This window comes from Phocoena sinus, chromosome 13, assembly GCF_008692025.1.
Source record: "Phocoena sinus isolate mPhoSin1 chromosome 13, mPhoSin1.pri, whole genome shotgun sequence".
Lineage (NCBI taxonomy): Eukaryota > Metazoa > Chordata > Mammalia > Artiodactyla > Phocoenidae > Phocoena > Phocoena sinus.
In genome coordinates, this window is record NC_045775.1 from 34,715,807 (window position 1) to 34,741,767 (window position 25,961).

Sequence of the window (25,961 nt, forward strand, 5' to 3'; positions counted from 1 at the left end):
ACTCGATCAAATGAAGTGTATGCAAGATGATTTGCAATGCGTTAATTTAGGAACTCAGCGGAGAGGCTCCTACTATATCTAGCTGATCTAAACTTGAGCTCATGATAACACTGCACGAAGCTATGGTAGATAAAAGTGATAGGTAATGCCAATAAAACGATTCCACTGACAACACAAACTCCTCCAAGAATTCTTCCAGGCATTGTGATAGGATACATATCTCCATAGCCAACTGTAGTCATAGAGATAATCACCCACCAGCAGGCAGCAGGGATGCTGGCGAAGTCCTTGTTGGATGTTTCCAGGTCCAACCCATGTTCAAGAAGCTGAGAAAGTGCACTAAAGATTGCCATGGCAACACAAATGAAGACAAGCAACATAACCATCTCTCGGTAACATCGTTTGAGAGTCAAACCAAGTGTCTGAAGACCAATGAAGTGACGGGCAAGCTTAATCACCCAAAAAATCCTCATCATTCTAAGCACCCTCAAGGTGACTCCAGCCCTCTGGAGTTGAGAGTTCTCGCCCGTAAATACTGTCATTAACACGGAGATGTAATACGGCGTGATTGCCAGTAAATCAATGATGTTCAGGGGTCTCTTGACAAACTCACACTTGTTTTTGGAGACGATGAACCTCACAATGCATTCTGCAGTGAACCAACCTATGCAGATAGCTTCAATTATCCTGTCAAGAGAACAAAAGAAGAATTGATCATTTTATTTTTAAGCATTTTAATAGCTCTTAGATTTCGTCAGATAGTACTACACTGACATACACATTTAGTTACCTTTCCAGAAAACATAAAAGAACAGACGGCATTACCAACATCATCAGACCCACCAGGATGCAACAGAACAACAAATACATCAACAAATGAAAACTGAACTTGATGAAGTTCTTATTTATATATGGCCTGTAATAGCATTGAAAAAAACATTTGTTTGCTTGTTGCCACTAATACTTAAAAAAAAAATCTCTCTCTTACTTGGTGGCTTGAAATTAACTGATACTCAGCTCGCCACACTATGAAATGTTATTCCATGAGGACAGTGGTTCTCTACTGTGATGTAAGTTATTAGGTAGGTCAGAAGGACTTGGTTCCTACAGACAGTGGACACACCCAAGTTTTCAATGATTTACTTCTTGGTAAATAGGAGTGAACTCAAGATCATCTCTGAAAATGTTACTGTATTTTTTTTTTTTCCTACAGGCTTGTGTGGGAGACACTGAATCTGAGCCTGCCTTTTGGGCTTTGCAGGAATGCCAGTGCCCTCACCAGGAGAGCACCAGGTCATGACCATCCTCATCACAAGCTGTAGTTACAGTGGAAAAAAGGCTGAGGAATACTGCAGTGGAGCCAAACAATCACTAAGACCCAACAAGTTTGTTTGTTTGTTTTCTATAGCTGTTGTGATTCAACATGTATCTTTAAAATATAGGGCCATGGACTTCCCTGGTGGCGCAGTGGTCAAGAATCCTCCTGTCAATGCAGGGGACACAGGTTTGAGCCCTGCTCCGGGAAGATCCCACATGCCGTGGAGCACTAAGCCCGTGAGCCCCAACTACTGAGCCCGCGTGCCACAACTACTGAAGCCCAAGAGCCTAGAGCCCGTGCTCCACAACAAGAGAAGCCACCGCAATGTGAAGCCCACACACCGCAGCGAAGAGTAGCCCCCGCTCGCCGCAACTAGAGAAAGCCCGTGCGCAGCAACGAAGACCCAACGCGGCCATAAATAAATAAATAAATAAATAAATAAATAAATAAAATATAGGGCCACATTTAATCTAGAGCAGTATTTACCAACCCTTCCATGTCACTGCACACGTTGAAAAGAATATTACCTACATAGCCTACTGGCGTCAAGGGGTAGCATTCCTGAAGTGGAAGCCACCAGCCTCGCCCCACACTCCCCAAGGCTGAGGAATTAAACCTCAGCACAGTGGTTAGGAAGCCCTGACCCAGAGTGAGAGGTAATGCTAAGGTAATTTCTCATTAAATTACACTTTTTTATTTGTAAATATTTTTATTTCAGTTATTTCATGCAGTAGCTTTAGAAAAGAAAATGCACTACAGTACATGTCTGTACAGTACAGTACAAATATGACTAATAAAATGTTTTAAACATGGCATTTAAAAAATTATAATTAAATTACATTTTAAAATTCAAATTTAAAGTTACAGTCCTTATACCATCATTCATTTTTCTCCACATAATTCTGTCTTACTATTGACCTAGAGCCAAACATGAGAAGTATGATGGAGAGAGAAGAAAATGTAGCAGGTGGGATGGTAAGGTCTGTGGGGCAACATTTTGAAAAGAAGTACCCAAAGTGCATGGCACAGAACACAGATTGCACTGGATGCTTCTGAGGGAAATGAATAAATAAAATTAACCATGTTCCCCTACTATGGAGGTTCCTAGGGCCATAGAGATTAATTTGATTTATGTCTTGAATAGGTCGTACATTCACATGGTTTAAATTTCAAAGGTAAAAAAAAAGAGTACAGAAAGAAAATTCTCACTCTCACCCTATTCCCCAGTCACTTGGTTCCCCAGTATTCACTCCAGTCCCAATTCCTCACTTGTCAGAAGGGCAAGAACCACTGACCAACAAGAAAGTGGTAACTTGAGTATATTAACTCCCTGTGGCTGCTGTAAAAAATTACCACAGGGCTTCCCTGGTGGCGCAGTGGTTGAGAGTCCGCCTGCCGATGCAGGGGACTTGGGTTCGTGCCCCCATCCGGGAGGATCCCACATGCCGCGGAGCGGCTGGGCCCGTGAGCCATGGCCGCTGAGCCTGCGCTCCGCAACGGGAGAGGCCACAACAGTGAGAGGCCTGCGTATCGCAAAAACAAACAAACAAAACAACAACAACAAAAAAATTACCACAAACTTGGCAGCTTAAGACAACAGAAATTTATTTTTTCAAATACCCAGAGGTCAGAAGTGCAAAATCATTATCATTGGGCCAAAATCAAGTGTTAGTAGGGCCCACTCCCTTCGGAGGCTCTAGGGGAGAATCCATTCCTTGCCTCTTCCAGCTCCTGGTTGGCATTCCTTGGCTTGAGGCCACATCACTCCTATCTCTGCCTCTGTGCTCACCGTGTCAAATCTCCCTCTGCTTCCACCTTGTAAGGATACACATGATAGCATGCAGAGCCCCTGCGATAATCCAGGACAATCTCCCATCTCAAGATTCTTAATTTAATCATACCTGCAACATCCCGTTTGATATATAAGGTAATATCCACTGGTTCCCAAGGATTAGGACCTGATATCTTTTGTGGGGAGGGAGGGATTATTCTTCAGCCTACACACAAACTAAGCAAGAAGATACAGCCCACAGTGAAAGTAATCCAACCTACCGCCCAGTGAGGAAGGTCAGCAGATGAGGTCACAGCTGTCCCTATTTCTTTCTCTATTGTATTACCTGCCCTTCTACACAGAGACCCCATTACTCTGTGGTTGGCAGCAGCTTCTCTATCCCCACCAGGCTATCAGTAAAAGCTGCTGCCATAATGACCGCTATGAACCCGGAGGCTTAGAAAACTGGGAGGGTAATGAAACTTGGTAGATCTAGAAGATAGGAGGCTGCATTTTTTCAATATTCAGTTTTAATAAACATATTAAAGGCATCCCTTCTCCCTGGTAATGCTCATCAAATACTCCATATGTTCCCCCATATTTCTAGCCCCTTGCAGTTAGGCAAGGTCACATGACCAGTTCTGATCTATGAGCTGTGGGCAAAATGACTACAGTTCTGGGCAGAGGCATGGAAGAGTAGGTGTGAATTCTCTTCCCTGCCACGGCAACCTGAAAGGCATGTGTCCTAAGTGGCTCCAAGATGGTGGGGTCCCTACCAGCTCAAGTCACTGAGTATACGTTCAAAGAAAGACAGACATTCCCCATCCTGACTCTGATTGGACATGGGACATGGTATGTGAGCAACCAATAAATCCTTGTTGTGTTAAGCCACCAGAATTTCTAAGTTGGTTGCTATCCTAAGTAATCAACTGGTAAATTCAGTAAGTAATAAGATACACACTCAAAAAGGATTGCAAGAGCACAAAGCAGTCACAGCAATAGTGTTCTCTGATCGGCTGTGGTTTTTATCAGTTCTCGAGCTAAAGTACTGTCTCTTCTCTAGCCAGACATGAGCAAGAGCACTAGACCTGATGCCGGGAGCCCTGCTGCTCTTCTCACTCTGATCTTCTAAGGGCTCTCCCAGCAATAAAGTCCTAAGATCCTATTAAATTAAGAAGAGTAGGGGCTTCCCTGGTGGTGCAGTGATTGAGAATCCGCCTGCCAATGCAGGGTGCACGGGTTGGAGCCCTGGTCCGGGAAGATCCCACATGCCGTGGAGCAACAAAGCCCGTGCGCCACAACTACTGAGCCCACGTCACGACTACTGAAGCCCGTGCGCCTAAAGCCTGTGCTCCGCAACAAGAGAAGCCACCACAGTGAGAAGCCCGTGCACCGCAACGAAGAGTAGCCCCCGCTCTCCGCAACTAGAGAAAGCCTGCGCACAGCAACGAAGACCCAACACAGCCAAAAGATTTTTTAAATAAATTTATTTATTTATTTTTGGCTGCGCTTCAGTAGTCGTGGGGCGGGCTCAATAGTTGTGGCTCGCAGGCTCTAGAGCGCAGGCTCAGTAGCCGTGGTGCACGGGCTTAGCTGCTCCGTGGCATGTGGGATCTTCCCGGACCAGAGATCAAACCCGTGTCCCCTGCATTGGCAGGCAGATTCTCAACCACTGAGCCACCAGGGAAGCCCAAGAAGAGTAAAAATTTTAATTGTGCCAAAAACACCAGAACATTTTCAGCTAATTACTTCCACTAGCAGCCAAATTGTTCAGATTAAAAAGGAGGAAATCCAAATGACACTAAATAATCTCTCAGTAAGGGAATTTCAAAGAGGTAAACCCATCTGTAATGAGGCCCACGGGGCTCCTCCTGCCCACCCCCAAAGTCAGACACAATTTATCCAGAATTCCACGCTAAGGAGATGAATAAGTGAGAAACCCCAGGCATCCCTCTTTCACCCAGGATTATGCCAAGGCATTCTCCAACAACAAACACCACTAAGCCTGCCAAAACTCCCCATGTTTCCAAATGGCACTCTTGCCAGTGCCACCTCCAGCAACTGCTGGAAAACTTAAGCGCTGTGTTTTACTGAGCACTACAGCAAATGACTGGGCACTCCGAGGGCTACTTCTATAAAAAACAAACTGAAAAAAAGAACGGAAGAAGATACTGAGGATACCAGAATCCTTTGAAGCCCATTCTGATTTCTTTTGAGGCCCAAACATATAGAAGCTCATGAATTCACAGCTAAATATATATATATATATATACATATATATATATATATATAGAGAGAGAGAGAGAGAGAGAGAGAGAGAGAGAGAGGCCTTTCAGTTGAGCATGTGCTAAGCACTTTGTAGACATCATCTCATTTAACCCTTTTCAAGAACTTTATGGAGTGTGTCCTTCCCCTAATATCCCCATTTTACAGATGACAAAACTGAGGCTGAAAAGTTAAACATCTCTTCTAAGATCACACAACTAAGAAACTGCAGTGGCATAGCTAATGAAACCCAGATCTATTGGGCTTTGAAGCACTAAGGAACATCTGAAAATGCTAATGATTTTTATGACAATGTTCATTGTTAATATTAAATTATATACGTCAATCTCTTGGTCTCCATGGTTGATGTATTAGAGCAGCATTTTTCACACTGCTGGTTCTTAGCCCATTAATGGATCAAAATTGATGGAGGGGTTTTTTTGGAAATTAAATAGAAATACTAGTGTGCATCAAAGTATAGTTTCATAAAACTTTTGTTTCAGTTACATATAGTTGTGTACTAAGTTACGATGTAAAATGTATTCCCTTCCGTAGGCACTGGAGGAGCTCAAAACTTGCTGGCAATCATTCTAATTCCCCTAACTGATCCGTCAGGACAGAAGGCACTTCTGGCAATGACTCAGAGGTTTACAAACAGGCTCCACAGGAGAACAAATGCTTTTAGTGCTAACCATCCCCTCCTGCCTGCAAAAAAGACTAGGACAGGACATAAAAAGCCATTAACTATGTTGTATGAGGTAAAGATCAGTCTCCCTCTGGGTGCTAACTTCTCATCTTTTTCACTCAACATTTTATTGTGAAAAATTTCACACATGGAACAAATTAATTAATATTTTAAATATACTTGCTTATCACCTATTCACCCCTATATCCATCTATTAACCTTTCTTTCTTGGATGCATTTTAAAATAAATCCAGATATCGGTGCACTTCCATCTAAAAAATTCAGAGTGCATATTATTAACCAGAGTTCAATATTTGTTTCATGTTTTTCTTTTGATTTGAACTTTACATGCAATGTAAATAAGGAATGCACAAACCTTATGTGCACACTCACTGAGGTTTGACAAATGTGTAACCTCTATAACTGAAACTCCTATCAAGATATAAAGCATTCACATCACCTGAGAGTTCCCTGCCTTATTCATCTTTGTATCTCCTGCCCTTACTTCCCATCAGACATACAAGTGCTCAACAGCTTTTTGTCCAGTACAACGTAGTGACTTTGACAGAACTTGAAGGACTGGAATGGCTCTTCTGGGAGCTTTAAGGGATAACTGAAGCCTGTCATCAAAAAATGGTGCTGAGGGGACTTCCTTGGTGGCACAGTGGTTAAGAATCTGCCTGCCAATGCAGGGGACACGGGTTCAATCTCTGGTCCGGGAAGATCCCACATGCCGTGGAGCAACTAAGCCCGTGTGCCACAACTACTGAGCCTGCTCTCTAGAGACCGCAAGTCACAACTGCTGAGCCCACGTGCCATGGCCCGTGCTCCGCAACAAGAGAAGCCACCACAATGGGAAGCCTGCGCACCGCGGTGAGGGGTGGTCCCCACTTGCCACAACTAGAGAAAAGCCCAGGCGCAGCAACCAAGACCCAGTGCAGCCAAAAATAAATAAATAAAAATAAATTTGTTTTTCAAACAATCGTGCTGAATTGAGTTGGACCCTTACCTTACACCAAGTACAAAAGTTGACTTAACATGGATTAACTGCCTAAATGTAAGACCTAAAACAAGTTTTTTTAAAATTCCTAGAAGAAAACATAGGGGAAAAGCTTCATGACATTGGACTTGGCCACGATTTCTTGGCTATGACACCAAAAGAACAAACAACAAAAACGAAAATAGACAAATAGGGCTACATCAAACTTAAAAGTTTTTGTGCCTCAAAAGACACAATCAACAGAGTGAAAAGGCAAGCTACAGAATAGGGGAAAATATTTGCAAATCATATATCTGATAAGGGATTAATATCCAGAATACATATCGAACCCCTACAACTCAACAACAAAAAAATCAAATAACCCAATTTAAAAATGAGCAAAGGACTTGCACAGACACTTCTCAAAGATGGTATACAAATGGCCGGCAAGCATTTGAAAAGATGCTCAACATCACTAATCATCTGAGAAATGCAATCAAAACCAATCCGAAGGTATCACCTCACACACATCAGGACACCTACTATTAGAAACAAAAACCAGAAAACAAGTATTGATGAGGACGTGGTGAAATTAAAATCTCTGTGTACTGTTGGTAGGATTGTAAAATAGTGCAGCAGCTGTGGTACGGAGGTTCCTCAAAAAATTAAAAACAGGGCTTCCCTGGTGGCTCAGTGGTTGAGAGTCCGCCTGCCAATGCAGGGGACGCGGGTTCGTGCCCCGGTCTGGGAAGATCCCACATGCCACGGAGCGGCTGGGCCCGTGAGCCATGGCCGCTGAGCTTGCGCGTCTGGAGCCTGTGCTCCGCAACGGGAGAGGCTACAACGGTGAGAGGCCCGCGTATCGCAAAAAAAAAAAAAAAAAAAAAAAAAAAATTAAAAACAGAGCTTCCATATCATCCAGCAATCCCACTTCTGGTTATATATCCAAAAGAACTAAAAGCAGGGTGTTAAAGAGATATTTACACACCTGTGTTCATAGCAACACTATTCACAACAGCCAACAGGTGGAAGCAACCCAAATGTCCATTAATGAATGACTCCATAAATAGAATGTGTCACAGTCTTACAATGGAATATTATTCAGCTTTACAAAGGAAGAAAATCCTGTCACATGCTAATAAATGGATGAACCTTCAGGACGTTATACTAAGTGAAAGATACCCAGTCACACACACACACAAAGACAAAGACTGTATGATTCTACCTATAGGAGTTATCTAAAGTAGTCAAAATTCAGAGAAACAGAAAATAGAATGGTGGTTACCAGGGGCTGAGGGAAGAGGAAAAAGACAAGTTGTTGTTTAACGGGTATTTCCCCTAATATCTCCATATTACAGATTACAAAACTGAAGTTAAAAAGTCAAACATCTTTTCCAAGTTCACACAACTAAGAAATTGCAGTGGCACAGGTAGATTAGCATTTTCAGATGTTCCTTAGTGCAGTGGCCCAGTAGATCCGTGCAGTGGCACGGATCTACTGGGCTTTGAAGCACTAAGGAACATCTGAAAATGCTAATGACTTTTATGACAATGTTAATTGTTACTATTAAATATGTCAATCTCTTAGTCTCCATGGTTTACGTGTTAGAGTAGCATTTTTCATACTGCTGGTTCTAACACAGTTTCAGATTTGCAAGATGGTAAATTTTATGTTATGTATTTCTTACCCAAAATAAAAATACGTACATGAAACTGTCCAACGAAGGGGAGAAGATAGGAGGCTCCTGAAGCAAGGAGCCCTTCTCCACTTGTAACTTGCTGTGAAACCATGGATAAGCTATTTAATCTCTCTTCCTGAATCTTCCTCAATGGTTAAATGATGAGAATAACTGTAAGACCTATCTCTCAGATTGTCTTAAGAATTAAATGAATTAATATGAAATAATAGTAAGTGCTCAATAAATCGTGTCTATAATTATCATTACTACAAACCATCTCTGGGCTTGTAGTCTTCCCTTCACACTCAAAAGGAGATCATGTCAGTGTTTTCCTGAGTGCAAAGAGAAGGCAAGAATGAAAGCTCCATCCTTTCATTCTCACTTCTCCCAAGAATTCTGCCTATATTCTCACACACTGCTGGCTGTAGCATAAACTGGTACAACCACTTAAAAGAGCAATTGGCAGAACCTATCAAGCTTTATACCGCACATGAAACCCAGCCACCTACTCTAGGAACTTATCCTACAAACACACTTGCATATTTACATAAGAATATGTACAATGAGATCCACTGTTTGTAATACCCAAGGATAAAAAAATATATAAACATCTGTCCGAGGAGATTGATTACATAAATGTATTTCCTAAAGTTATTAGGTTGAACCATATGAAATTGACATTGGAAATTTTATGACTCTACCTTATGCCATGTGGCCACGAAAAAGAGTTAAGGTGCATTCCTGAGCTTTGATGTGAAACAGTCTTCAAGATGTACAGGTGCAGACCAGTACATATATTATGCTCTAATTGTGTGTGCGTGCGTGTGTGTGTGTGTGTGTGTGTCTGCGTATATTGGAAGGATACTTAAGAAACTGTTAATATCAGTTGCTGCCTCTAGGGAGGGAGCCTGACCGCAGGATGGAAACTCACGTTCTACTTTATTACCTTTTGTGCTGTTAAATGATTTACCATGTGCACATATTATTTTTCCAATTAAGAAAAATTTTAAAGAAAAAGTGAAAAGCATGCCCAACTAGAAGATCAATCACCATGATGAAGTTGTCAGTGGCTTGAATCAACCAGCACAGCCCCAGGAGTAGCACAAAAAGAAAAGTTGCACCCTTCCTACCCTAAGCTTTCAGGCTTGAACGTATGAGGCATTTCTAGCAGGCCTATGCAGTGTGATGATACATGGTGTAATAAAAATCTCCAACAAACTACATCACCGTCCACCAAATTCTCTACAGTCTCTTTCATGTCCTTATAAAAGTTTTCTCCACAAGTTCAATGGGGGAAAAAGGCAGGAATCAAACAAACAAAAAAAACTTGATTTTTTTCTTATGTATTTTAATTACCTTACAGAAAGAAAAAATCCATACCACTCATATATTTTTATTTTGTACTCTAGATCAGTAATGAAAATAAACAAAAACATACATTAGGTACTTACTCAAGTACCAAGCATTTTTCTGTAAACGTATACATATTAATTCATTTAACCCTCACAACTGAATGCATAGTACGCAGAGAACAGGGATCCTCACTGGGCTGCCAAGTGAGATGTGCAGTGGAGAGAGGCGTGATTGTAGGATTTATGGCTGGAAGCCTTATGGCAACACTGAAGCCTTATGGCAAAGCTGACAGATTTTCAAAGTCAAGTTATAGCTTTAAAGGCAAAGGGAACCCCTTAAAGATTTGGCAACAGGTGGATTCATTTGTTGAATAAGCATTTCTTAAGAGGTTACCATGTGCTGGGCATATTGCCAGGCCTGTGAGCTGGGAAGAGGCCAAGTGTACTGTGGGAATATACAGCGGGCAGATGTTTACGGGCTGACTGGAGGGTGCGAACAATCAGGAGGCTGCGACACAGGCAAGAGAAATGGAGGGCCCAAACTGGCAGATGACGGGAATGAAATGAAACAAAATAATGAAATGAAATGAAATGGGGGATAGGTGGCAGAAGACTTCAACAAGACCCTGCCACTGGCTGGCTGTGAAGGGCACGAAGAGCTGCAGCTGCAAGGATATGAGCAGACGGCCCAAGACCGAGCAGACCTTCAACAACATCCTGGACCTTGGAGAGATGTGTGGGTCGGAGGGAACCAGGCAGATGCCTCGAGGCAAGCGAAGGAAAGAAAACCACCCAGCAAAATCTTATTACAAGAGATGGCCAGGCTTCCCTGGTGGTGCAGTGGTTGGAAGTCCCCCTGCCGATGCAGGGGACACGGGTTCGTGCCCCGGTCCGGGAGGATCCCACATGCCGCGGAGCGGCTGAGCCCGTGAGCCATGGCCGCTGAGCCTGCGCGTCCGGAGCCTGTGCTCTGCAACGGGAGAGGCCACAACACTGAGAGGCCCGCATACTGCAAAAACAAAAACAAAAAAAACAAACAAAAAAACAAAAAGAGATGGCCGCTCTGAACCAGTCTCTTGATTTTCCTAACAGATGAAAAGACAGAAATCATCTTTCCAGAGCCAAATTATGAAAAGAATTTCATCAACACCATGCTTCAGTGTTTGTGTTCATTACCCTGTAATCGAGGACTTGGCTCTGGGCCGCCTCTGAAGAAACCATCCACATTTCTGTGTATCTCTACCAGATGCTCTCAAAGTCGGGGACACCAGGGCAGCTTTTCTTCACCAGATGCTGAGGAATGAGTTTTCAGTAAACCACCATGTTCTAGGTGAACCTACACATAACAAGTGGAGAGACCCAAAATCTGCGGTTCTGATTCTCACTACTAAAAAACTTCCCAGAGATGAGAGCAACAGAAACCCAGACCCATCAAAACCAGCCCATCCAGGCCACCAGCATCCTCCACTCCAGGTGGGCGCCCTTCATCCTGCAGGTACAATAATCTCCCCCAGCACCTTCACCTCCACTCCAAAGAGACACTAATCCATCTAAATACTGATGCAAGAAGATCAACTCACTGCAAGAATTGATCTGTTCCCAATCCATATATAACTACCCGATGGGTTCTACTCCTTCTTTTTTAAATTTCATTGGCAATGCATTAGTAAAAGAATTTTTTAAAAAAGAAATGATATCTAGAGACCATCCTCCTCAGACATGATCATCTTATAAAAACTGATACCAATTCTTTTCTTTTTTTTTTCTACTTTCTCTTTTTATTTTTTTATTTATTTTTTGACATTCTTTTTTTTTTTTTTTTTTTTGCGATACGCGGGCCTCTCACTGTTGTGGCCTCTCCTGTTGCAGAGCACATGCTCTGGACGCGCAGGCTCAGCGGCCATGGCTCACGGGCCCAGCCACTCCGCAGCATGTGGGATTTTCCCGGACCGGGGCACGAACCCGTGTCCCCTGCATCGGCAGGCGGACTTCCAACCACTGTGCCACCAGGGAAGCCCTGACATTCCTTTTTTAAATATTTTTTTCCATTATGGTTTATCACAGGATATTGAATATAATTCCCTGTGCTATATAGTAGGACCTTGTTGTTTATCCATCCTATATAAAATAGCTTACATCTGCTAATCCCAAGTCCTTTCCTCCCCAATTCCTTTCTTTTTTAAAAAAATTATTTATTTATTTATTATTATTTTGGGGGGCTGTGTTGGGTCTTCGTTGTTGCATGCGGGCTTTCTCTAGTTGCAGCAAGCAGGGACTACTCTTCGTTGCAGTGCGCAGGCTTCTCATTGCAGTGGCTTCTCTTGTTGCACAGCACGGGCTCTAGGCACGTGGGCTTCAGTAGTTGTGGCACGTGGGCTCAGTAGTTGTGGCTCACGGGCTCTAGAGCACAGGCTCAGTAGTTGTGGCACACAGGTTTAGTTGCTCCGCAGCATGTGGGATCTTCCCGGACCAGGGCTCGAACCCGTGTCCCCTGCATTGGCAGGTGGATTCTTAACTACTGCACCGCCATGAAAGTTCCTAAAAACGGTTTTAAAAATGCAAAAACAATGCTATGTTTTATGTGTAAATACATATGTATGTACAAGCATATATTAAAAGTGTTTTTGATTCGCCCCTTTGCTTAGACCCGCTAGGCGTCCCTGCCTGGTGAGGAGGCTGAAGCCATGGAAGCCCCCGCATACTACACCCTGGAATAGCTGTCTTGGAGGAGGGCACATCCAGAGCCCCACATGCCACTGGGCCTGAACTGAGAACAAGCCTGGGCCTGGGCTCTGGATAACTTCCCTGCGCTGAGCCGCCCCTCCTGCCAAAGCCCCCAGTTCTGCGGGAACATGCACTACTGTGCATGTGGGCTGCCACGTCACGCCTGCACCGGACATGCAGACGGTCCCCAGGTGGAGAGCGGCCAAAAACACTGGTGAGACCCGCACGTCCAGGAGCCAATGGCTAATCCAGGATGGAGCGACAGTCAAGAAGAGGCCAAAGACAAACACTGCAGGGCACAATAGGGCCTGAATAGCCAGGAGATGCCAGCAGCAGCGGAGGCCAAAAAACACGCGGCCAGATCACCTCTAAGTGCCCAGGCCGCTTCCCAACCCACACCCCGAAGCTGCGGAAATCCTGTAGAGGCTTGAAGCCCTGTGGAACTCGGCAACGAACAGAATCGTGGCCTTCTGCCTGGCCCACATCGCCCCTTCAACACATGCCCTGGCCTGGGGCCTGGGTCATCCCAGTGGAGGGCTCGTTATGCCTGTCTGGACTCCTCCCCTGGGCCCCACCTTGCTCTGGGATGAGCCTGGAAGACTGTGGGGCAGAACATTCCGTATGTCCCTCCTTTCCTGGATTACTGACAGGTTTCTCTATTAGAAATCTCTCTTCAGGGAATCCATACTATCTTAAGGAACTTTTTTGTAGCTGTACTCAGCATTGTCATGTTTACGTTAATTCCAATTATGAGCAATGATTAAAACGCGCTTCCTTTAAAAAAAATGTATGGGCTTCCCTGGTGGTGAAGAATCCACCTGTCAATGCAGGGGACACGGGTTCAAGCCCTGGCCCGGGAAGATCCCACATGCCACGGAGCAACTAGGCCCGTGTGCTACAACTACTGAGCCTGCGCTCTGTATCCCGCGAGCCACAACTACTGAGCCCGCGTGCCACAACTGCTGAAGCCCGTGCCCCTATAGCCCATGCTCTGCAACAAGGGAAGCCACTGCAATGAGAAGCCCGCACACCGCAATGAAGAGTAGCCCCCGCTCGCTGCAACTAGAGAAAGCTCCCATGCAGCAATGAAGACGCAAAGCAGCCAAAAAATAAATTAATTTTTTAAAAAGTGTGTTTTTGTTTGTTTGTTTGTTTTGGCTGCGCTCTGTGCGTGCAGGATCTTAGTTCCCTGATCAGAGATCAAACCCACACCCCTTGCATTGCGGGCACAGAGTCTTAAGCACTGGACTGCCAGGGAAGTCCCTAAAAGTGTTTTTAAATGCATAAAATAATAACACCAAAGTCAGGAAAGTGGCTATATCTGTGGAAAAGGAAGTGATTTCAATGGGGAGAAGGCACCTAGTAGACTTCAACTGTACTTTTTATGTTTTATTTCTTAAGATGGGTGGTAGGTACACAGGCGCTCGATGTACTATAATCTATACTTTTTTACATGCCTGAAAGACTATGATGGTTTTATGCATAACTTCCTCTTCTGCCTTCGTAAAACATGTATTTCCTTTATTTCACAGATTGATTTGTTCTGCTTTTTAAGTTTCTGGTAATTGTATTCAAAGAAAACAAATTTTGATTGACATAAAGAAATCACATTTTTAAAAAATGCTTAAATTTTGCTTTATTTTCAATAGTCTCCTAAGTTAAAAATAATTCTTTACAGCATTTGCTGTAGAAATGTTAAAGCACCAACATCCACCATTTAAATAAATTATACAGATTAAATGAGAAATAGGGACAATTTGTTTTAAAAGCCCATTGTATAAGGTACTGGTTTTTTTGTTTGTTTATAAATTTATTTATTTATTTTGAGTTGCGTTGGGTCTTCATTCCTGTGCACAGGCTTTCTCTAGTTGCAGCGAGCGGGGGCTACTCTTTCGTTGTGGTGCGCAGGCTTCTCATTGCGGTGGCTTCTCTTGTTGAGGATCACGGGGCTCTAGGCATGCGGGCTTCAGTAGTTGTGGCATGCGGGCTTCAGTAGTTATGGCTCATGGGCTTAGTTGCTCCGCAGCATGTGGGATCTTCCCGGACCGGGAATCAAACCCATGTCCCCTGCGTTGGCAGGCGGATTCTTAACCACTGCACCACCAGGGAAGTCCCCAGCTATTTTTCCACTTTGGAATTTACCCAACATATGCACTTATACCAATTTGCAAAGAAACATGGAGAAGACTGTGTTCTGCACTCCTGTTTGCATTTTTGAAAAACTACAGTCGAGCTAACCATTCCACAGCAGAGTAGAGCAGGGACCTGGGAATCAAATGCCAGGTCACGACTTAACCACTATGTGAGTCTGACATGCTACTTAATCTATCTAAATCTCAGTCATAAAATGGGGATAACAATGGTGCTACCTTGTAGGATTATTATGAGGCTTAGATGATAAAATAATTGTAAAACTTTAACAAGTGACTAGCACATTATAAGTATTCAATAAATACTATTACAGCCATTACTATAATTGATAGGACAGACACTTGTAAATGAACTATGGCCCATCTATACAATGGAATACTAGAGAAATTTTAAAAAGAAGGAGGAAGATTTATATTAACTGATGTGGAAAGAGTTCCTAGATGTTAAGTGAAAAAAGCAAATTGCTAAACAAGATTATAGAATGATCCCAGTTATAAATTTAAAAGACACCTGTAAGGGGGCTTCCCTGGTGGTGCAGTGGTTGAGAGCCTGCCTGCCGATGCAGGGGACATGGGTTTGTGCCCAGGTCCGGGAAGATCCCACATGCAGTGGAGCGGCTGGGCCCGTGAGCCATGGCCGCTGGGCCTGCGCTCCGCAACGGGAGAGGCCACAGCAGTGAGAGGCCCGCGTACGGCAAAAAAAAAAAAAAAAAAGAATCCGCCTGCCAATGCAGAGGACATGGGTTCAAGCCCTGGCCCGGGAAGATCCCACGTGCCGCAGAGCAACTAAGCTCGTGCGACACAACTACTGAGCCTACACTCTAGAGCCCGTGAGCCACAACTACTGAGCCCGTGTGCCTAGAGCCCGTGGTCCACAACAAGAGAAGCCACTACAATGAGAAGCCTGCGCACTGCAACAAAGAGTAGCCCCCGCTTGCTGCAACCAAAGAAAGCCCGTGCACAGCAACAAAGACCCAACGCAGCCAAAAAATAAAATAAAAAAAAAATAAATTTATTTAAAAAATTAAAAGACACCTGTAGGGACTTCCCTGGTGATGCATGGATAAGAGTCCATGCTCCCAATGCACGGGGCCCAGGTTTGATCCCTGGTCAGGGAACTAGATCCCACATGCATGCTGCAACTAAGAGTTTGCATGCCACAACTAAGGAGCCCACCTGCTGCAACAAAGACCCGGTGCAGTTAAATAAATAAATATATATATAAATAAATAAGAGACATCTGTATAATATGCATATATAATTATGTGAATGGTGGATATACACATATATACACTCATATATATGTAGTGTGTATATTTGTATATATGCAAAGAAAATTTCTGGAAGAATACTCAGAAACTGGGTAATAGGATGCAGGAGAAAGAGGCATGTTTACTCTTTACTCTGTAACACTTAGAACCGTACTTTTTTCCAATGAGCAAAGTTTTCATTTGAAAAAAAAAAAAGAATAATGTTTAAAATAACTTGCTTACCAAAAGGGAGAAAAAAAGCACTTTGATTAAAGAAAAGGTATTAACAAAAGGAAGTTTCCACTGAATTCTAAAATTGGCAGCAGATAGAAAAACCCTGTACACATATTAAAAGAAACAGTCCACTGTGAAAGAACAGACCTTAACTGAGGTTCTGGGTTATGTTCAATCCTATCAGAGATCTATTAATTACTGGTTTCTGAAAATATCCACCTTATCTGCAAAGTAAAAGCACTGAGACTTTCATCTTCAGTTTCAAATATTGCTTTTTATTTTTAAAGTACTTTAAAAAACCTATTGAATTTATATAATATTGACCTAAAAGGCAATAGAAATAATACAGTTGAGTTTTAAATTTCTATCACCTGCTGTTTCATTTTTATTTCATTTTTTAAACTTGGGCTTAAAATAACACCTAAAGAAATTTAAATATCTTTACATCTCAAAGTCTCACAACACAAAGCAACTTTTAGAAATAATTTCTATAGAACAGATTAAAATTACAGCAAGGCTTTGCATGCTAAAGAGATTTAAAACTCAAAAGAGAACACTGCTGGGCTTCCCTGGTGGTGCAGTGGTTAAGAATCTACCTGCCAATGCAGGGGACATGGGTTCAAGCCCTGGTCCGGGAAGATCCTACATGCCGCGGAGCAACTAAGGCCGTGTGCCACAACTACTGAGCCTGCGGTCTAGAGCCTGTGAGCCACAACAATTGAGCCCACCCGCTGCAACTACTGAAGCCCACACACCTAGCCCATGCTCCACAACAAGAGAAGCCACCACAGTGAGATGCCCATGCACCACAACGAAGAGTAGCCCCTGCTCGCCGCAACTAGAGAAAACCCGTGTGCAGCAAGACCCAACACAGCCAAAAATAAAATTAATTAACTAATTAATTTTTAAAAGTTAAAAAAAAAAAGAACACTGCTGCTGAGAAAACTGAGGGACCAAAAAGTAAAAGGCACAACTTATTTATATCTGGTCCATGTTTTATTTTTTTTTAATTTATTTATTTATTATTTTTTTAAACCCAAGCCCCCTGCATTGGAAGCACAGAGGCTTTTTTTTTTTTTTTTAATTTTATTTTATTTTTGGCTGCGTTGGGTCTTCGTTTCTGTGCGCAGGCGTTCTCTAGTTGCAGTGAGCAGGGGCTTCTCATGGCAGTGGCTTCTCTTGTTGTGGAGCACGGGCTCTAGGCATGCGGGCTTCAGTAGTTGTGGCACTTGGGCTCAGTAGCTGTGGCTCGCAGGCTCTAGAGTGCAGGCTTAGTAGTTGTGGCACACGTGCTTAGTTGCTCCGCGGCATGTGGGATCTTCCTGGACCAGGGCTCGAACCCGTGTCCCCTGCATTGGCAGGCGGATGCTTAACCACTGTGCCTCGAGGGAAGTCCCTGTAGTTTTCTTTGAATGGGGTCCTAAATTAGAGAACAAAATATTTGCAACTCATGTCATTAACAAAGAGCTAATTTCTTAATTCTTTCTAAAAATCGCCAACTAAGAAAGTCATCGCCAAAATTTACACAGCTCATTGAAAAGTAAAATAAGTGAGTCCTAAATATATGTAAAGATGCACATTTTTACTCAAGGCAAAAATAAATTAAAACTACTAGACACCATTTTTCACCTTCCAGCATGATAAAAAATCAAAAGTATAGGTATGTTATAAGTCATAATTCTAGTTATTACTTTAAAATATGTATCTCAGAAATAACTAAAAAAAAAATCAAAAGTGTAATAACGCTTTGTAGAGTATGAAAAAACATGGTCTCTCACACACTGCTGGTGGGAGTATAAATTGATACAACTTTTTGCAGAGCAATTTGGAATTATCTATGAAAATGACAAGTACAAAATATGGAGTAGATAACCAGCAAGGACCTACTGTAGCATTAGGAATTATATTCAATATCTTGTAATAACTATAAAGGAAAAGAATCTAAAAAAGAATACATATATATGTTACTGAATCACTTTGCTGTATACCTGAAACTAACACAACATTGTAAATCAATTATATTTCAATAAAAAATTTAAAAATTATATATATATAATTTTTTAAAAGGCAAGTACAGGGCTTCCCTGGTGGCAGAGTGGTTGAGAGTCCGCCTGCCGATGCAGGGGACACGGGTTCGTGCCCCGGTCCAGGAGGATCCCACATGCCGCGGGGCGGCTGGGCCCGTGAGCCATGGCCGCTCAGCCTGTGCGTCCGGAGCCTGTGCTCCGCAGCAGTGAGAGGCCCGCGTACCGCAAAAAAAAAAAAAAAAAAAAAAAAAAAAAAAGGCAAGTACAAATGTCCTTTGACCCAATGACTTACTTTCAGGCATTTATCCTATGGATATACTTTCATGAAAGCAAAATTATGTACAAGGATATTCGCTACAGCATTCCCTACAGACAAGAAACAATGTTAAAGTGTCCAGAAATTATCAGACGTTCATACAATGGAACGTCATGCAGCTGCATAAAAGAACTGAGCAGTTCTTGGGATTTTCTGTTGTTTTTTGACTGCGCAGAGTGGTTTACAGGGTCTTGGTTCCCGGATCTTAGCTCCCCACCAGGGACTGAACCCACCCTGACAGTGAAAGGGTCAGGTCTTAACCACTGGACCGCCAGGGAAGTCCCCAAACCATATATTCTTATCTTTATTCCTTTTGCACAGTAAGTACTTGATAAATAATGACTCCCTGACTTAACAGACTTTTTTCTCATTCTAGCACAGGACCCCATTCTCCTCAACTAAGAGTTCCACCACCTGAATGCCTCAGCCTTAACCCACAGAACTCTTCAATCTATGCAAGAGAAGATACATTCCTGGAAGGTTATATTTTGAAATATAAGATAAACAATAGATATTTATTGTGCCTGAATAATAGTTTTTTCTAAAAGAGGCTATCATAATAAATAGTACAATATAAGAGAATTTAGATGCCTTCTAGGGCTTTTCATCTCATCTAGTTTGGTGGTTAAGACATGGTTATATAAAAAAATAACCACCATGCTAGGAAGGATATTACAGCTGCCAAATGAGTCACACAAGTAAGCAGTCTCTCAAGAAACTCAGGAGGAAATATCACATCTACTAGGGTAGTCAGGAAACGCTTCAAAAGGGAAACAGAATCAGAGTTGGGCTTGATGGATGATCTAATTTCAATAGGCAAGGGACTGACTGCACAGTAAGGGACATCCAGGTGGTTCAGGAACAAGTGAACAGGCTGGTCTGGACAAATGGAGCCTGCAGGTGGCAGGGAGTGCTCCTAGCTCCTGGAAATCCACTTACTCAGTCCCTGAGCCTGTATCCTTCCAATGCCCTGGATTTATTTTGATTCTTCCTACTATCTCCCAGAGTTGTCATTTCATCTCCATTCTCACCAACCTCAAAGCAATCCAAGCTCTCATTCCCTCCCTCTGCAAAAATCTCCAAATTAATCCTCCTATTTCCAGTCTCCACCATCTCCAATTTATGGTGTACAACTCATGACATTTGTTACTTTATACTCATGATCCACTCACCCCAAACTTGCCAACAGCTAACCACTGCCTGCAAAATAAAATTATTCTCCCTCTCATTCCAGGCCTTCTAACATTGCCCTGTCTCCATCTCTCACTCCATCACTGGACTCACACTCCCTAAACATAATATACAAATGTCATGCCTAGGCCCTAGATGTTCCTATTACCTGGAAAATCTCCGTATTTTGTTCCCAGGTGGGGTACACATGATTGTACAGGTTTCAAACACTGTAGTTTACATAAATGATACCACCTGCCAGTGTTGGGCAGTGCACAACCTCTGCAACCTTCCAAAGACAGCTTGTTTCCATCCTCTCCCACCTTGAGACCTTCCCAGAACAACTCAACCCAATTGTTGATCAACTGTGCCTCTGATTCCTACATCAGTTGCCAGCTTGACACGGTTTCCTCACCGAAAAATGTTACAATATTTGGAATACCGAGAGTACCTTGAACACAGCAGATACTCAAAAGACGCTTGCAAATTACAGTGGGTAAGTCAACAAAGGCAGATTGTGGTTAACGGGCAAAAAGCCCTGGGGAGGGACTTCCCTGGTGGCCCAGTGGTTAAGAATCTGCCTGCTAATGCAGGGGACACGGGTTCGAGCCCTGGTCCACATGCCACAGAGCAACTAAGTCTGGGCGCCACAACTGCTGAGCCTATGCTCTAGAGTCCGCAAGCCACAACTACTGAGCCCACAAGCCACAACTACTGAAGCCTTCATGCCTAGAGCCCGTGCTCCGCAACAACAGAAGCCACCGCAATGAGAAGCCCGCGCACCACAAAAAAGAGTAAACCCCGCTGGCCGCAGCTAGAGAAAGCTTGAGTGCAGCAATGTAGACCCAATGCAGCCAAAAATAAATAAATAAAAAAATTTTAAAAAGCCTTGGGGAATTCCCTGGCGTCCAGTGGTTAGGACTCCACACTCTCACTGCCAAGGGCCAGTATTCGATCCCTGGTCGGGGAACTAAAAATCCTATAAGCCACGCAGCGCGGCTAAACAAAACAAGACAAAACAAAACAAACCAAAGGTAAAGAGCCTTGAAGGCCAAGAGAGAAGTTCCGACTTCATTTGGGAGATGATCAGAATATGATCAGAAATATGATCAGAAAGATGTTTTAGGAAGACTAATTTCAGCAACCACAAGCAAACAGGGTTTGAGACACTATTCTCAAAGTACCACCTTAGTTGTCTGTTGGAGGGGGCCTGTGGGAGGCTCCCTCTGTAATATGCAGACTCCTCAAGTCATTCAGTCATCCCTCAGTTTATCTGTTTGGGATTACAGATAATGGTTTTCATATACCTACACTCAGAGTGAAGCTTAAAACTGGGCCATTAAGCCAAGAAAAACATGTCTCTGCCTGAAATATCTGCGTATCTAGGAAACAGTTCTGACGTGAATAATTATATACATACATAAAATACATATACACAAATTAAACATTTATCTTCTTCCTTTACTTCTTTTGCAGTCTTCCTCTTTTCCATCTGTCTCTTCCCTTTTTGGTTTCTTTCTCTCTTTCCCCCTAAAATTATTATTCATGTCTCTCATTTCTTTCATAAGTACATAAATTAATTTCATTGTACTGATGTAGTACCAAATAAGTAATTCTTATCTGTAAACTGAAAACTCAGAAACTAATACATTAAACAAAATGAGTTTTCTAATTAATTTCCTTTCAAAGCATGTGTCTTAGATTTCATGTCAAGATAGCATATCAGTAATGGACTCCATGGTCCCAGATAGTTTATTTACTTCCTAAATTTAAATAAAAATCTTTACTCTCCAAAGGAAGAATATTATGTGGAAGTAATCCACTCCAGTATCAAGGCACATAGCACCAGTGGAACCATGCACATGTCTATCAGGAAAAGATTACCAGGCAAGCAACCAAATTTTTTAAATGAATGGAGAGTGAATCTTAAAAGAGGATCCAAGGTAAAACACATGATACAATTTTGTGTTTGTGCCCAAAGAGGCTGTCTCCCTTGAAAGCCCAACTTTACTGTTTATTCCTCCCACCAAATATGCAAAATACACTCACTAGTACTAAAAACAGAAGTATGCTATCACTATTGAAAGGTAAGCACTATCAAAGGAAAGATCAAAATATTTTCCTTTCATCCTACTAAAGTGAAAAGAAAAACCATTAAATACTGGATACTGTTTCTGAACTTAGGGGCAGTTTCCCATGGTTTTTTCCCTCCCCAGCCTGAAGATCTTCCGGAAGTTACAGTGTGAATCTTTGGTAACAAACGGTGGACAGGTGCTTTGCTAACTCCATACTTGGTAGGAAAAGAAGAGGAAAAGGGCACGGACAACCATTATTTAGAGTCTATCGCTAAATTAGTCTCCTTTATAAAAATTCCATTACAACTAATGTTATGCAGAGTATATAGAGTGTGTGGAAAGTGTACAGCAGACCACACCATGATAACAAGGCTGCATCTTTTCAAACACCATCAGAAATTGGCAAATAATTCAAACTGCTCTTAGCCCAAGGTTAAATTGTTGAATACTAACGATAAAAGTTTAGAGAAATCTAATTAACCGGTTGCTAATTTGCTCAAAAGTAAACTACAAACATGGGAGGCTTGTTCATCTCTATCTGCGTCTCCCCAAGGCTGGCGATTCGCCCTCAGGAGGAGCGTCTAGTGGGCGTACCAGAGCCGGCTAGAGCTGGGGAAAGCGGGGTGGGGTGGGGGGTAGTGAGGACCAACCCACCCCTTGGCTCGCCGCGCCTGTGGCCGCGCTCGGCCCAGAACCCGGCCTGGCTTGGCCTCCCAGAGGCAAACAGGACGGAGACTGGACCGACGGACGGGACGGACAGACTCGACAGGACGGACAGGACGGGCAAAGAAGCAGTGCGTCCTACCCGGAGGGCTCCCTCCCAGGGCCGGCGGAGTACCTGCTCCGGTCATCCAGGCTGCGGTTGTCGGCCGCCGCGGCGCGCCAGTCGGGCAGTGTGCTGGCGCACAGCACCACCATGGACACGATCACGAACACCACCGACACGCTGGCCAGGATCTGCGCGGCCAAGGACGACGTGGGCTCCTCGAAGGTCCGCCGCATGCGCTCCAGCCAGCGCCGGGAGGGGGCCGCCTCGGCACCGCCGGGTCGCGCCTCGTCGCGGCCCAGCGCGCCCGGCTCTTCGGCCGTGTAGAAGGTGTAGGTGTCGGACATGCGGTCGTCGAGGCGGCGCTGGCAGCAGTACTCGAGGTGCGCGCCCTCCAGGCCCCAGTAGATCATCTCATTGTAGAAGGAGAGCTCGCACATCCGCGGCGCGAAGCGCAGCTTGCCGTGGCCGCGCACGTATAGCAGAATGAAGCCGAAGGCCTCCGAGTGCCGGTCAAAGAAGTACTCGTTGCGCTCGCGGTCGTAGTCGTCGCACACCTCGAGCACGTCGCGCTCCGAGCGACAGCCGTGCAGCCGGCTCACGCGGCGCAGCGGGAAGTCCTTCAGTAGCTCCCGGGACAGCGAGTACCGGGCGCCGCCCACGTTCAGCACCACCGAGGCCGCCCCGCTGCGCCTGTAGGTCATGGCTGGCAGCCCAGAGGGCCCCGAAGCCCGACGGCGCCGCCGCCGCCCCCCCGGCCGCCGCGCGGGGCCTGCCTGCCGTTGGCCGACCGGGGAGCGCGCCGTCGGGCCCCGCAGGCTGTCCCGCCGGCTCTCCCTCCGTGCTCCGCTGCTGCCCTTCGCTGGCCCGGGAGCCCCTCGGCTCTAGCCCCTTTGGCAGTCCGGCGTGCCTGCTAGCGACGCTCCTTCAGCACGGCAGTACCTGTAGGTGGCCGGGGAGTCCCCTCTGGCGCCAGCGCTGTGCCCCACGGGCCGAGAACGAAGCTGCCAGCGCCGCCGCCCCTCGCGTCTGAGGGATGCCCCCTCCGAGGCCGGGGTGCCCTTTCAAGGCGGCGGCGCTTTCCCCCCTGGGGGGCGTGCGTGCCGAGAGGAGGCGCTGGCGCTGGATGTCTCCGGGTCCCTGGCGCTCCCTCCGGCCGCGGCTCCAGCTAGCGCCCCACCACCGTCCAGAGGCAAGAGGTAAAGCGAGCGGGTTCGGAGGCGGCGAAGAGCCGGCTCCGAGAGGCGGGGGCGGGGCCTCCTCGCGGTTCCCCCTCCTTGCCTCCTGGCTCCGCTCTGCTCACCTCCCTCCACGCGCCGCCCTCCTCTTCCCATCCGCGCCCTCACCTCGCTCGGGCTGGGATTCCCCGAAGCCCCTCCCTGGACCTCGGGCTCCCCGCCTCGTGACGCCGTCCTCCCCCTCCGCTCCCGCCCCCAGTGGCCAGGAGGGGTCTGCGGAGCAGGGATGCGCCGAGCCTGGAGCCCCGGGTGGAAGGGGTAGCAAAGCCCCGCGGCCGGGGTCTCGGCTCCGGCGTCCCGCCCCGGACCATCGGGATGACTTGGGGAGTCTCCAAGGGCCCTTTTAAAGGCCCCCAAAGGGAGGCGACAGGAAGGTAAGGAGGAGTGAGGACTGGGGTGCGGGATATGAGGGGCGGGGACAGACGGCGTTGGGAGAGCTTTTTGCAGAAGCTATTCGGAGCCCAGCTCGGTTTCTGAGACCGCCCCAAAGGATTTCTCAGACAAGGCACCCCAGCAATTCTTTTCTTGCCGACTTTGTTCTTCCTCTCCCGGCGCGGAGACACGTACCGCGTGCTCCGAAGGCGGCCACACATCCCAGCACCCAGTCTCGGTGCCGCCTTCACGCCTGCCCTGTCTCGGAGGGGAGCGGCTCCAGCCCCAGCTTTCTGGGGCGCGGGTCCTAAAAGAGCGCCGAAGTGTAGCGCCGCTGGACCCTCTCGTGACGCTTCCTGCGGAGTGGCGTGAAAGTCTGGGGAGAATTGCCTTGCCACTGGCAAGAACAGAATTTCGCATTGCCTTCGTCTGCCTCCTCCTTTTCATAATGTCTTGATTTCCCCCATGCACCTCCAAGTCGGCTGCAGCACCGGCCCTCGGAGCTTGAAGAGCCCTTTAAGGCTCTGCAGAGCGAATTGCCCTGGGCACTGCTCGATGCTCTGGGAGGGGGCTCCATTTGGCAGGGATTATTTTAAATTGCTCCCAGCAATTCACACGGCACCCGATACAGGCAGCTCTGCCCGCGCAGTACCCGCCAGAGGCGAAACAGGTGAGTTGTAAGGCAAGCTATGTTAAATGTAAAACAAGTACTGGAAGAAAAAATAAGAGTGGGGTGGGATGGAGTGGATGCGGTCTTCTGACCTCAGAGTAAACCCAGCTGGTTACTTGGGAAAGGTTTTACTTTGCCCTTCACTTTTCATAATTTCGTAGGATTGTCCCCTGCCCACTAGAGGTCACCATCAAGAGTCGTTTTGCTCTGATTCTAATGTGGATTCCTAGCGAAAAAGCATACACCTAAAAATTGAAGTGCTCTCTCCTCACAAAGTAAAATCACTCTGGGTGATTTTTTTGTGTGCTTTTTTCCTTTTAACTGAAGTAAAGTTGATTTACAATGTTCCAAGTTACAGCAAAGTGATTCAGTTAGATATAGATAGATGATATGTCTATAATTTTTTCAGATTATTTTCCATTAAAGGTTTTTTCAAGATATTGAATATATTTCCTTGTTGGGTGATTTCTTAAAGAATGAGAATCTCTATAAGTTGTTTTTCCCTAGACTTGGATATTATCCCTAGACTTGGATAATTTATCTTAAATTCACTTAATGTGATTAAAAACTCAAAAACGGAAGTTGTTTACTTGCTAAATATCTACTAACCCAGGAAAACATTCTGAATGAAATGTTTCAAGACAGAATCAAAGGAGGTGATGGTCATAAACTGGCAGAGAGAAGGAGGAGAGCCTGCCGAGTAGCAAAATCTCGGGTGTGGAGGACTAAAGTCTGTAAAAAAGCTAATGCATTTGCTTGGCTGAAAGGATGGGGATCTCCACTGTAGAATTTAGATTTCATCCTACAAGCTAATGGGATCCCTGAAGGTTTTAATAATAGAACCAACTTTATCTCAGGAAGAGCCATTTGCCCTCAGGAGAAGGCCACTTCTGCAACCAAGGAATGGGAACCCCACCCCT

At 45.0% G+C, this 25,961-nt stretch overlaps 2 protein-coding genes across 3 annotated transcripts in view; one reads left to right on the plus strand and one right to left on the minus strand.

The window, feature by feature from the left end:
• Positions 1-4: 4 nt before the first annotated feature.
• KCNG3 (potassium voltage-gated channel modifier subfamily G member 3) lies at positions 5-23,465 on the minus strand. 2 transcript variants are annotated; one of them, XM_032653423.1, is made up of 2 exons: positions 22,834-23,465; positions 5-687 (listed from the first exon to the last, which is right to left on the minus strand). In XM_032653423.1, exons 1-2 carry the CDS (start codon positions 23,463-23,465, stop codon positions 42-44), a joined length of 1,278 nt encoding a protein of 425 aa, XP_032509314.1. In that variant the 3' UTR covers positions 5-41. The 2 variants fall into 2 exon arrangements, with proteins under 2 accessions (XP_032509314.1, XP_032509313.1); XM_032653422.1 differs by having other exon boundaries at positions 22,801-23,465.
• Positions 23,466-24,354: 889 nt separating this feature from the next.
• The window catches only part of MTA3 (metastasis associated 1 family member 3), a 197,564-nt gene continuing 195,957 nt past the window's right edge, over positions 24,355-25,961 (plus strand). Inside the window, exon 1 of the mRNA XM_032653367.1 lies at positions 24,355-24,373. The gene's annotated coding sequence lies outside the window, so the exon portion shown is untranslated. The remainder of the gene's footprint in view (positions 24,374-25,961) is intronic.

What these genes read in the sequence shown, in the direction of transcription:
- KCNG3 (XM_032653422.1), bottom strand. Translation starts at nt 23,465, where the DNA reads ATGACCTACAGGCGCAGCGGGGCGGCCTCGGTGGTGCTGAACGTGGGC. An exon ending in CCTGGGAGGGAGCCCTCCGG is followed by an intron (nt 688 to 22,800) that starts GTAGGACGCACT and finishes TTCTCTTGACAG; the next exon opens with GATAATTGAAGCTATCTGCA.